The following is a 13,435-nucleotide window of genomic DNA, read 5'->3' on the forward strand; positions in this document are numbered from 1 at the left end:
TGTGTTGAAACCTGGCATGTCTGTTACAGGGGTCTGTCAACCAACTTTTTTCTTACTGTCCTGAGTATTAGAAAAACCTTGATTCACTAAAAAAAAACTTAAAAGTGCGGGAAGAATTGTGTTAGGCTTTAAGCAGAAGCAAGAGATTAGTAGTCTTGATTATTGATGGTATTACAACTTTAATTTCATTAATTGCTAGCACCACTGCTTCAACAATAGTGTTGTCAAAAGGAGACAATTATTAAGACAACTATTTTTGGTAGTTATTTAGCAAAAAATGTTACTAATATATTTAGTATACAAAAGGATTTATGTAGGTATCTGGAACAACAGATGATGCTCTATAACCTATTTAAACTATCTGAAGGAGGTTCAGGATTCAAGAGTTAGGAACCATCCCAAGTGTCATGACAAATATCATTGGAGAAGTGTTACTTTTGAAATTCACAATGATTGTCATAATAATTAGAAAAAAGTTCAAAGACACCTGTAGGATATTTGGCATAATCCTGATATTTGGCATAACCTCTCTGGTTATGTTAACTTTACATAATGAGATTAAGAATTTAAAGAATGCTGCTCTGTTGAGCTTTGAGGCTTCAGATAATGCCAATAAAATTTTCCATGGCTTGAGGTCAGTATTTCCATTTGGTCAAACCTCAGGAATGGCATATATAGCTTGATCAGGCTACCCCTTCTTGTTCTGGGAATACTTTTATTCCTATCCATGGTGTTAAAGCTTTTTAATAGGCTGGCAGCCAAAGTACATGACTTGAAACTGATAATGGACCCCCAGACAGAATTATTAATTTAACAGGCTGGCAAACCAAGGACGGATAAGATTCTGCAGAGAGCCTTACCAATCTAAGACATAAGTGCATTGCTATTGATAATTCATATTCCATGATGGGTAAGGAAGGCATTCTTATCAGAATGACCTAAGACAGGCACAGTCTTGTTAATGAAATAAAAAAGGGGGAGAGATGGAGAGCCTTTGTGGCTGCTTGGCAAGAAGATGACATGGGCCAAGGACAAGGAAATGAGCTGCTTGGCAGGAATATGACATTGGCCAAGGACAAGGAAGTAGGCTTCAGGCAGGAAGCTGACATTAGGCTAGAACAAAGAATTAATTTCAGGTAGAAATCTAAAGCTTAGGCTAGAACAAAGCAGCAATTTCAGACAGGAATCTAGATTTTAAGCTTGAACAAGGAAGTAGGCTTCAGATATGAAAATGACCTTGGGCTAGGACAGGGAAGTAGGTTCAGATACTTTGGTTATCCTGATAGGCCTTTAGAAATGTGATCATGGGAGTGTTCATATAATTGGGTATAATGCCTTGCTTTTTCTTTGACTATTTGTGTTTACTGTATTGCTTGTTCCTTGACTATTTGCATCTATTGTATTGCTAGACCCTCAACCTAGAATTGACCTGAATACATGCATGTAATCAAAATGGTATAAAAGCATACAGGAAGAGAAGGTATAGGATATGGTGTTCTAGGCAGGGGAAATGGGGAAAGGGGATGACATCTGTACTGTAAATAAATAAAATATTCAATAAAATTATGAAAGTATGTAAGAACACAATGTATCTCTACACGCTTACTCTGTAACTCAGAAATAAAAATAGATTCCACAAAAAAGAAAAATAAAGTTGAACAAAATATAGTTTAAAAAAAAGGAATGCAAAGAGCAGAAATAGTCTTCCCCAAGAATAACTGCAATTGGTTATTCAATATCAAATTGTCATACCTGAAACACACATAAACATAAATGTTATACAGTTGGTACAGATTATAGTTAGTATATAAGTGTATGCATATATATATATGTATATATATATACATATATATATATATATATATATATGTATATATATATATAAACAGTAACTGCATAAAGAGGCAATTAATTTTAAAGATAGGGTAGAATAGACAATTTGGAAGGAGAAAATGTAAGTGAGAAATGATGTAATGTTATTTTGATTTCAAAAGTAAAAGAAATAATAAACATATCTTGGTAACTCTACTTAGTGGACATAATAATATGTTTTCATTTTTATACTCAAAAATTAGCATATCTTTCAACTCTCATCAGAAATGTTTCCTTTTGTAGCATATGGCAACTAAGACAGAAACTCATAACTAGCCTACATTCAAAAAATAAGAGACTGAGGAATGCTCAGCCCTAAATGAAACATATGTACTACATTACTTCCTCATCATGCTCAGAGAAACATCATGAAAGAGAAACAATGAAATTGTAACAGCCAGATGGAATAGTTGTGTACTGCCAAAGAGTATTTACCAGGCATGACAACACCATTAAACACTTGAGCTCATATGGACTTTTGCTCCATCTATAAGATCTACAGTAGATTAAACCAGACAATGTTCTAGCATGGATGGGAAAAGATCCATGAAATACAAACATTATTTGTGGTATAAATGAGATATAGTAGTGAATAAGGGAAGGAAGTCCTTCATCTTTGGAAATCAGATACCCTAATAGCCTTTCAATATTCCAGTGGATGGCCATATACATATTTACATGGACACACTAAAGATTCTGTGTGTTTAAAACACAACACACAAACATGCAAACACATTATTTTCATGTATTAAATTCTTATCCAATTAAAAATGATGATGTCTTCATGTATTTTGGTATTCACTCATTTCTCTGGAATAGAATAAGCTGACCTTAGGTCAGTATAAGACTATGGAAAGCAATGCAGTGGTGGGAGTCAAAGTCCACAGCTAGAATAATGATTAGTATATTATTTACAGGATGCTAAACAGGTATCTTGGTAGGAAAAGACCACCCTCAAGAAAGAAAGTATAGTTTTTTAGATGGGAATAGTGGAATAGCTTTTGGTTTCTAAATCACACACTATTTCTTGAATCTAATATAAAATAGTGGTGATAATGGAAAATAAACAAGTTTCACAGTCTTCTTTTCCCCTGAAGCCATAGAATTACCTGAGGATTTATTAAGAATGTCAATCATTGGACTGTAACCTGCAACCCTCATAAAAATCAGCTCTATCTAGAAATAAGCATCATCAATCCTGCAATTTTGTGGTCTATCAAGTCTTCTAACACATTTTAAAGTTTGCAATTTTATTCTCTAGAAAACTTTTTTTATAAACCCAAATAAGTTAGAAAAACATTTTATTTTGATTTTTCTAGAACTCCATGCTTGTTCTCTGTATGTCCTATATCATCTCTTTATGTATTTACCCTTCATGCCCAATTTTCAATAAATATTAACTTATTTATATAATTTGTCAAGTGGTAACAATGAAATTAAATGCTGTAGATTTATTCATTCAGAATAATTTACTACTTTCTATATTTGGCATGTGAATGAAAATTATAATCATGAATTTCCTTGTTTTCTTGGGAAGTACTTTTCCTAAGCTCTTAGGTACATTCCAATTAGCAGGCAAAGTGTAAGGTATAAAATTATATATATTTTTATAAAACACATATGAAAATAGGAATAGTCATTACTTGTCAGAAGACACACTCACAGTAAAAGTATGACTATATCACATTTTCTAGGAGAAATGTCCCTAAAGAACTTGGTTTTTCTCCATCTGGATGAATACAGTTTCCCATAAAATCAGAAATCATCTCTAGTTTCCTTATTCTCAAAGGCTTTAAAATAAATTTGATCCCCAAATTTGGGGTAGTGGATGTTTGGGAGATTATAGGCACAAAAATACAAGATTTCTGTGAAGAGGGTAAAGGATAAATTTGCATAAGTCAGGGCTCTCCATTTATCAGTAAAATGAGATTTTGTTACATCATAATATTTTATAGTTTGTCTATCTATCTATCTAGCTAGCTAGCTAGCTAGCTAGCTATCGTCTATCCACTGTGTGTCCATCTTTATGTATAAAGGCATCCATATGCTATGGCTTGCATATAAAACTCAGAGGACAAATTATGGGAATGAATTTCTACTTCAAGCATGAATTACCTACTTCCAGGTAGTAGGACAATTCAACCTACTAAAGGTAGTCAATCTAACTGATATACAGTTAAGTTATTCAATGTGACTGAAAAAGAACATTTAGTATATCTTCTGCCTTAATGAGACACTGCCCTTGAATTTTTATATTATTCCCAATGCCCAGAAGGAAAGATATGTAGGAAGGATTGATGGAATTTCAAGCTTCTTCAAACATGTTCTTCACCATTAAATGTCCTATTATAATGATGGACAACTCTATTATTCTATGATATCAACTTTAGGGTCTTTATTCTCTTAGGTCTGAAGATACTATCACTGATCAATGATAACTCCCTCAAAATCAACACAAACAACTAATAAATAAATGCATCAATTCTATTTATAATGGCATTGAATTTGTTGAGAAATGCTTAACTCACAAGTAAGTGCACTGTGATTAAAAATCATAGTAACAGATTTACTGGAAATGAGTGTCCATCTCCCTGTCATAGAGCCACAGAAAATGTCATGATTGTGAAGTTTGATGTAGTAAAAACATAGTGCTTTTGTTGTAAAATTAGAGCAATGCAGTACGAAAAGAGTGGAAATTCTGGTTCGGTAAAATTGTATTAGTTTACTTACTCTAGAAATTGATGCCCAAATAAATGAAATATTATAGAAAAAAATTCATTCTAGAGAAGAATTTCCTCATGGCATCCTTCATGTCCCTGTTCCTCAGACTGTAGATAAAGGGGTTCAGCATCTGAGGTACAACAGAATACATCACTGAAGCCACTGCAGTCTTCCTGGATGAATCCATAATAATAGATGTAATATATACCCCAAAACCTGTCCCATAGAACAAGGACACAACTGATAGGTGAGACCCACATGTGGTAAAGGCTTTGTGCTTTCCTTCTGATGATGACATTCTCAAAATAGAAGACATGATATGAATATAAGAAAAAACTATTCCAGAGAGAGGAATTCCAGCAAATATACATGATGAAATATAAAGCAGGATGTTATCAATGAAGGTATCAGAACAGGCCAACTTGAGCATCTTTGGAAGTTCACAGAAGAAGTTTGGTATTTCCAAGTATGTGCAGAATGACAGTCTTAGCACCATCAGGCTGTGCATTAAAGAATCCACAACACTAACAAACAGGGACAATAGAATCAGCAGGACACAGAAATAGGGTTCCATGATGACTGTATACCTCAGGGGGTGACAAATAGCAATATAGCGGTCATAAGCCATTACTGCAAGAAGACAGTTTTCCATGCCACAAAAAATTAAGACAAAACTCATTTGAGTGAGGCACCCTTTGTATGTGATTCTTTGATTATTTTCTTGTATGTTCACCAGCATCTTGGGGATTGTGCTTGTGCTTAAACAGATGTCATTTAAAGATAAATTGGAGAGAAATAAGTACATAGGGGTATGAAGATGGGAGTCAGAGATGGAAATCAAGACTATAAGCAGGTTTCCCAAAATGGTAACCAGATATATAGAAAAGAACAAGCTGACCAAAGCAGGCTGTAGTTTTGGGTCTTCTGTCAGTCCCAGAAGAAGGAATCCTGGAAAATCTGTTTGGTTTTCCTTTTCCATGTCGTTCATAAATCTGATAGAGAAGACGATAAGTTGAAAAATTAATGAAATGTTGGATCAGACACAGTTGCCACACTTAAGAATTTGCTAGAATACTATCCCTGAAGTCTGAAGCTATGTTTCAATTATTGAAGCACTTGCTACAGAAGCATGAGTCCCAGACTTCTGATCCCCAGAAACAAACATAAAGACCAGGTTGCTGTAGCAGCCAACATGTAATCCAACTTTAGAATTCTTGAATGTTTGTCCTTGAAAACTAACTATATGAACAAGGTCCTGGTCATTAAGGAACATCATCACAGCAGATTTTTCAGGAGGGATCATCAAACTATCTCCAAGCAGCAATGTATATCCCTGGGAGATTTCAAATCTAAAGAACCTCATTAAACTGACACTACTTTTAACACTTTGACCCCATGAGTGTACATCCTAAGAGATTTAGGAGAGTAGAATTACCCACGTTTTGTTACCAGAATCCTACCTTTCAATAGGCAAATGTCTTTCTTCCACTTTGTTCCATTTTAGAGGCCTTGAGTACATGCTATATAATTTTTATATTAATTTTGAACTTATATCTTTCTATATGCTTGTTGTATATAGTTCTTCTATTTGAAATAATTGTTCAATACGAAATGTATCTAGCAAATAAAACTCTAAATTAATAAATATTAAATAATAATAATAATGTAAGAATTCAGACTTTTTTAAACATTTATTTATTTATTTATTTATTTATTCTCTATACATCCTGATTACAGACTCTCTCCTCACAATTCCCCCTCATACAACCCCTCTCCCACCTCTTTTTTTTTCTTCTCTGAAAATAGGAAGGACTCCCAGACTACCTACTTATCCTGACACAAGAAGTAACTGTAGGACTAGTCATATCCTGTCCACTGAGGCCAGACCAGGCAGACCCGTTAGTAGAACAATATCTACAGCCAGGCAAAAGAGTCAAGGATACTCCCCTTTCCAGTTGTTGGGAGACCCTCCTAAAGACCAAGTTGCACATCTGCTACACATGTGGTGGGGCCTAAGTCCAGCCCATGTGTGCTCTTTGGTTGGTGCTTCAGTTTCTGGCAGTCCCCAAAGGTCCAGGTTGGATGACTCGTTCTTCTTGTGAAATCCCTACCCTTCTAGGTTCTTCAATTCTTCCCTCAACTCTTCTACAAAACAGTTTGAGCTCCCTATAATGTTTGGCTCTGGGTCTCTGCATCTGTTTCTCTTAGGTGTTGGTTGGAGCCTCTCAGAGGACAATTATGGTAGGCTCTTGTTTACAAGCATAATGAAGTATCGTTGTTCTCCTGATACTTCAGGAGTTGGTTTATATTCATGGGATAGGACTAAAGTTGAGCCAGTCATTGGTAGGCCATTGCCTCAATCTCCGCTCCATTTTTTGTCCCTGAAAACCTGTAGACTGGGCACATTATGTGTTGAATGTTTTGTGGTTAGGTTCCTGTCCTTATTCCTCAACTGGGGATCATGTCTGACTACAAGAGGTGGCAATATTTCAGGGTCTTTATTCCCCACTGACAGAGTCTCAGATAGAGTAATCCCCAGATTTTCTGGGGACTCCCCATAACCTAGGTCTCTGGCATGAACTAAAGATACCTGTGTGCCCACCGCAAATTTGTATTTTCTCACTTGCTCTCTCTGCACCTGAAAACTCCCCAATTCTCTTCCCCATCCTGTCTTTAACCAAGTTCCCTCCCTCCTGCTACCTATCATATCTATTTTATTTCCCCTTCCAAGAAAGATTAAACCTTCCTGTCTTGGGCATTCACTGTTATATTGTTTCTTTTGGTGTGTGGATTTTAACGAGGTTATCCTGTAATTTATGGCTAATACTAATATTCACTTATAAGTGAGTACAGACTATGCATTTTCTTTGGGGTCTGGTTGACCTCATTCAGGATGATATTCACTAATTCTATTCATTTGCCTGCAAAATTCATGATGCTTTTGTTTTAAATAGCTAAATATTATTCCATTGTGTAAATGAACCACATTTTCTTTATCCATTCTGCTGGTGAGGGATATATGGGTTGTTTCTAATTTCTAGCTATTATTAATAAAGTTGGTATAAACATAGTTCAGCAATTGCTTTGTGAAATAATAGAGTATATTTTGGGTATATGCCAAATAACTGTGTCTTGTGGTAGAATTATCCCCACTTTTATTAGAAACCTCCAAATTGATTTCCAGAGTACTACTTTACATGCCCATCTGATATAGAGGAGTGTTCAACTTTCTCTACATCCTTGCCAGGATGTGCTCTCTCTTGAGGTTTTTCTTTTTTTTTATCTTAGCCATTATAAGTGGGGTAAGATGGAAGCTCATAGTCATTTTGATTTGCATATCTCTGAGGAATAGGCATTGAACATTTCTATCAGTACTTTTAGGTCATTGGAGATTCCTCTACTGTGAATTCTATATTTAGTATTGAATCCATTTTAACTGAGTTATTTTATTGATACATAAATTTTTTATTTTTTTATATGTTTTGGATATTAGCCCTATGTGAGGTAAAGGGTTGAGGAAGATCTTTTCTCATTCTGTAGGCTGTGATTTTGTTCAATTTTTTGTCTTACAAAAGCTTTTCAGTTTCTTCAGGTCCCATTTATTAATTGTTGATCATAGTACCTGAGCTATATTTGTCTGTTGAGGAAGTTGTCTCCTGTACCAATGTGTTCAAGATCATTCCCAATTTTTTTGTACTATCAGATTTAGAATATCTGGTTTCATGCTTAGGTCTTTTATCCACATGGATTTGACTTTTGTGCATGGTGATAATTTTGGATCTATTGGCATTCTTCTAAATGCAGATATCCAGTTAGACAAGCACTATCTGTTCAAGATGCTTTCATTTTTTTCTTTGTATAGTTTTGGCTTCTTTTCCAAAAATCAACTGTTCATAGGTGTGTGGATTGATTTCTGGGTCTTTGATTCAATTCCATTGACAAACCTGTCTGCTTTTATAACAAACCAGTTTTTAATTAGATTGTTCTGTTGCACTGTTGTATAGCTTGAAGTTAGGGATGGTGATTTCTCTAGAAGTTCTTTTGATATATAGGATTGTTTGAGCTGTCCAGGGGTTTTGTTTTGTGTGTTTTTCATATGAAATTCTGAATTGTTCCTTCAAAGTCTGTAAAGAATTGTGTTAGAATTTTGATGGGGATTTCCTTGAAACTGTAGATTGCTATTTGTTAAATGGCCACTTTTATTATGTTAATCCTAGTGATCTTGGAGTGTGGGAGATCTTTCTTCTTCTAAAATCTTTTTCAATTTCTTTCTTCAGAGACTTGAAGTTCTTTCTTTACAGGTCTTTCACTTTCTTTGTTAGAGTTACACCTAGAAGCGTTATATTATTTGTGTCTATTTGGATGGATGTTGTTTACCTAATTCCTTTCTAGAGTCATTTACTATTTGTACATTTGGGACTATTATTTTATTTTTAGTTAATTTTGTATCCAACCTCTTGGCTAAATAAAAGTGTTTATCAGCTATTGGGGGTTTCTCGAAGAGTTTTTTGGTTCACCTATGTCTATCATTATATCATAGGTGACTAGCAATACTTTGATTTCTATTTCTCCATTTTTTTATCCCTATGATTTCCTTTAGTTGCTGTATTGTTCTATCTATAACTACAAGTACTATATGGTAGAGATAGGGAGTGAGAAGAAAGCCTTAATTTATCCCTGATTTTAATTGAATTGGTTTATGTTTCTCTCCATTTAATTTGATGTTTTCTATTGTCTTGCTATGTATTACTTTTATTGTATTTTGTTACACTACTGTGGCTGATCTCTTCAAGAATTTTACCATGAAAGGATATTATATTTTGTCAAAGGCTTTTTCAGCCTCTAATGTAATGATCATGTGCTTTTTGATGTGATCTCCTATTTGGTTTACAAGTATTTTATTGAGTATTTTTCTTTCAAGGTTCATAAGGGAGATTGATGTAAAATTTACTTTCTTTGTTGAATTTTTGTGTTCTGTAGGTATCAGAGTGACTGTGGCTTCATTGAGCATGATATTTTTCTTTTGTTTTTATGTTATGGACTAGTGTGAGCGGTATTGATATTAGACCTTCTTGGAAGCCTGTATAATTCTTGACTAAAACTATCTAAACCTAGCTTTTAGTGGTTGGGAGAATTTATTGACTGCTTTTATTTTCTTAGGGGTTATGCAACTATTTAGATGATTTACCTAATCTTTATTTAACTGTGGTAAGTCTAATCTATCCAGAAAATTGTTCATTTCATTGAGATTTTCCAGTTTTGTAGACTACAGATATCTGAAGTAAGACTTAATGATATTTTGGATTTCCGGAATCTCTTGTGATTTCCCCCCTTCCATTTTTGATTTTGCTACTTAGGATATTGTCTGGCTGGCTGTCTTTTAGTTAGTTTGGCTAAGGGTTCGTCTATCTTATTGATTTTTCTCAAAGAACTAGCTAATGCTTTTGTGGATTCTTTGTTTTGTTCTCTTTGTTTCTAATTCACTGATTTTAGCCATGACATTGATTATTTCCTGCCATTTATTTTTCTTTTTTTCCTATTGATTATTTAGTTCATTTAAATATCAAATGTTGTCCCATTCCCAGGTTCTCTACTATAAACACCTCGTCCAATTCCCAGTCCCCTTGGCCTCTATGAGAGTGTTCTTCCCCTACCCACACACTCCCACTTCACTGCTGTAGCCTCCCCTTATGCTGGGACATCAAGCCTCCACAGGACCAAGGACCTCCCCACTCACTGATGCCAGATAAGGCATTCCTCAGCTACATATGTAGCTGGAGCTATGGATCCCTCCATGTATATTCTTTGGTTGGTGGTTTAGTCCCTTGGAAGTCTTTTTTTGAGGGGGGAGTACTGGTAGTTGATATTATTGCTCTTCCTATGGGGTAGCATTCCCTTTCTACCCCTTTACTCCTTCCTTTAGCTCTTCCATTTGAGTCCCTCAGCTCAGTCACATGGTTGACTGTGACCATCTGCATCTGTATTAGTCAGGTGCTGGGCAGAGACTCTCAGAAAATAGCCATATCAGGCTCATTATAGCAAAAGCTTCTTGGCATCAGCAATAATGCTGGGTTTGTTGTCTGCAACTATGTATGGGTATCAATGTAGGATAGTCTCCGCATATCCTTCCCTTGAGTCTCTGCTCCATTTTTATTTTGTCTCTGCATTTACTTTAGATAGGAATAATTACAGGCTAAATATGTTGAGATGAGTGGGTGGCCACATCCCTCAAGGGGGGCCATGCCTATCTACTTGAAGTGGTCTCTACAGGTTCTATATCACTTTGTTGAGTATTTCAGCTAATGTCATCACCATTGGATCCTACAAAACCTCTCCCTTCTCTGCTGTGTGGTATTTTCTAGTGGCCACCATCAGTTCTCCATCCACCACTGATACACATGCCTATTCAATTTCCTGACCCTTTCTGTATTTCTGCCCCTTCCTATACATGATTCTGTCCCTCCTTTTCCACTGCCTGTTCTCTCTCCCTCCAAGATTCCTTCCTTCCTCTACCTCCTGTGATTATTCTCTTCCCCCTTCTAAGTAGGATAATAGCATCCATACTTTTTTCCTTCTCTTTAAGTTTCATATGGTCTATGAGTTGTATCATGAGTATTTTGAGCTTTTGGGATAGTATCCACTTATCAATAAGTTCATACTATGTGTATTCTTTTGTGACTGGGTTACCTCACTCAGGATGATATTTTCTACTTCCATTCATTTGCCTAAGAATTTCAAGAGATGCAGGTTGAGTTGCAGAACAGGGAAAAGAGTGCATAGAGATGAGGGCAAGAATCCTGCTTGCCTCCCAGGGAAGCACCAAGTCAGGCAGTGTGGGACTGTAATTTGGCCACGCCCCCAAAACCCAGAAACCTAACATAGAGCCCTCGCTAGGTCATGAGGCTAACAGGTCTCTGTCTTAAAATTTACATGTTATCTGAAGCCCCACCTGCTTCCAATATAAAAATGAACACCTTCTGACATGTTTCGGGAGAGCCTTTTATCATCTAAACCCACCGTCGCCGTGACAATAAGTCTGGACGTGTTCAACTCTACATGTCTCGTGAAATCTTGGATTCATTACGTAAGCCAAAACCCATGCGGAAGGGCGGGAGTGGGAGAAAGTTAGCGAGCCACCAGACACTTTCTCCTGAGAGCCGAGATTTCCAGAGCGCCTCAGGACGCTGTCGCACTCTCGCTGAGCAGCAGCGTGCTGGATGCTCATGACCCACTTTTGTTCAAGCCCCAGCATCTCATCTGGCATACAGTGTCTTAGCGTCTCAGCTCTCAGGACTATGTAGTTGCCTGTATCAGAGAGTGCCGCTGCCGAGGTCGCGGCTCCAGGACCGCCCTGACATCTGTACTCGGGCACGCGACCCGGGCATGAGATCTGTCCTACATCTGGCGCCCAACGTGGGGCGACCTCCACAAATTAAAGAATCACTTCCAATGGGACACAACATCTAGACTCCTGTTTCCCCAGTGCACGCCCAGCGTGCACTCTCTCACTTCTATTTTACTGCACAACCACAGACCCTGAAAATAGAAGCCGACGTGCTGGCGTGTTCAGACACACAGCCACACGTCTCCACGATCTCTGCCCTGCTGCGCTCTCCCCCCATGGCGTTTAGGGCCCAGAGCAGACATACGAGAGTCTTACGCCTATGCCCACTAAGATCTGACTAGTTCATTCCTATCCAAACACCAAGCTTTCTACGCCCGCTTCTATGACAATCTCCACCCTCCTGAGACATCTGCTCCAGACAAGAGACACAGACAACTCCATGCCCGCACGCTCCCAAGACACATGGGACACCATCCCCCTGGTTAGTGGTGGACAGGTACACACAGCCAGCTCAGAAGCTCTCCCTGCTGGCGCCAATGAAAACTGTGAGGTACATCTCTGTCCATCCATCTCCACCCCCACTCTCTCTCCTTCTCGCTTTTCTCTAATTGTTAACCACAATCTAACTTCTGCCTAATTCAAAAAACTAAGCTTCTCTCTCCACGTGTTCTCCACAAAATGGTGGAGACTCCTTAATCGCCATTCTTTACCCCTTCCCCCAAGAAATCTCCCGTGCTCTGCCTGCCAAGAGGTTTGCCCCTCCCCCAGGGGTTAACTTTTCGCTCTCTGCCTACTAGCCTAGTATAAAATTCCCCCACTCCCCGGCCATTTGCGGCCGGCTGGTTACAGCCCAGCTGAATTGCCTGTAGGAACAGGGCTAGCTCCCTGTTTGCCCCCTCCCCCACTTCACCTTCTAAGTCATTTGCTGCCCGCTATAGCCCAGCTGGCTTGCCTGATAGCAGAGGGTCTGAGACTCAATCTGTGCCCCTTCTCCTCTGTTTACCTTACAGTTTCTTTCTCACAACTAAAAACTCCAGGCTGAGCCTAGAGAAACTGCCACTGCCTGTCCTCCCCTCCCCCTCTGAGAACAGTGAGCTGCTGACTCTAGGTGCTAGCCTCTAGGTGTCTTCCCCACCATGGCTCAGCTTTACACAGCCTTTCACTCCTTCTGACTCTGTTATCAAACTTCTATGTTTCTCACTTTAAAAGTTAGCCTTTCTTTTCTCTAAGAAAAAGAGAGCAATGCCCTGGATTCTAACAGGCCCCCTCCCCCACTGATTTTAAACCCTTCATTAATAATTTTCTCCCAAACAGGGTTACCTACAGCAACAGTGTTCGTGCTTTTCAACCCAAAATTTTTCGCTTTTTGTTTAAATATTTCCTTTTCTCTCTAATACTCATGATATATGTCCAACACTTTCTTCAACTCTTTAAAAAAAAATTCTTCTTCAAGGTTTGAAAGTCATCTAAATTTACTTCCACAGGTTAAATCAACAA

At 37.6% G+C, this 13,435-nt stretch overlaps 1 protein-coding gene across 1 annotated transcript; it reads right to left on the reverse strand.

The window, feature by feature from the left end:
• Positions 1-4,633: 4,633 nt before the first annotated feature.
• Positions 4,634-5,596, reverse strand: LOC114618167 (olfactory receptor 7G2-like). The gene has a single exon (XM_028763841.1). It carries the CDS (start codon positions 5,579-5,581, stop codon positions 4,634-4,636), a length of 948 nt encoding a protein of 315 aa, XP_028619674.1. The 5' UTR covers positions 5,582-5,596.
• Positions 5,597-13,435: the final 7,839 nt, after the last annotated feature.

Source organism: Grammomys surdaster, unplaced genomic scaffold (genome assembly GCF_004785775.1).
Source record: "Grammomys surdaster isolate TR1022 unplaced genomic scaffold, NIH_TR_1.0 140, whole genome shotgun sequence".
Taxonomy (NCBI): domain Eukaryota; kingdom Metazoa; phylum Chordata; class Mammalia; order Rodentia; family Muridae; genus Grammomys; species Grammomys surdaster.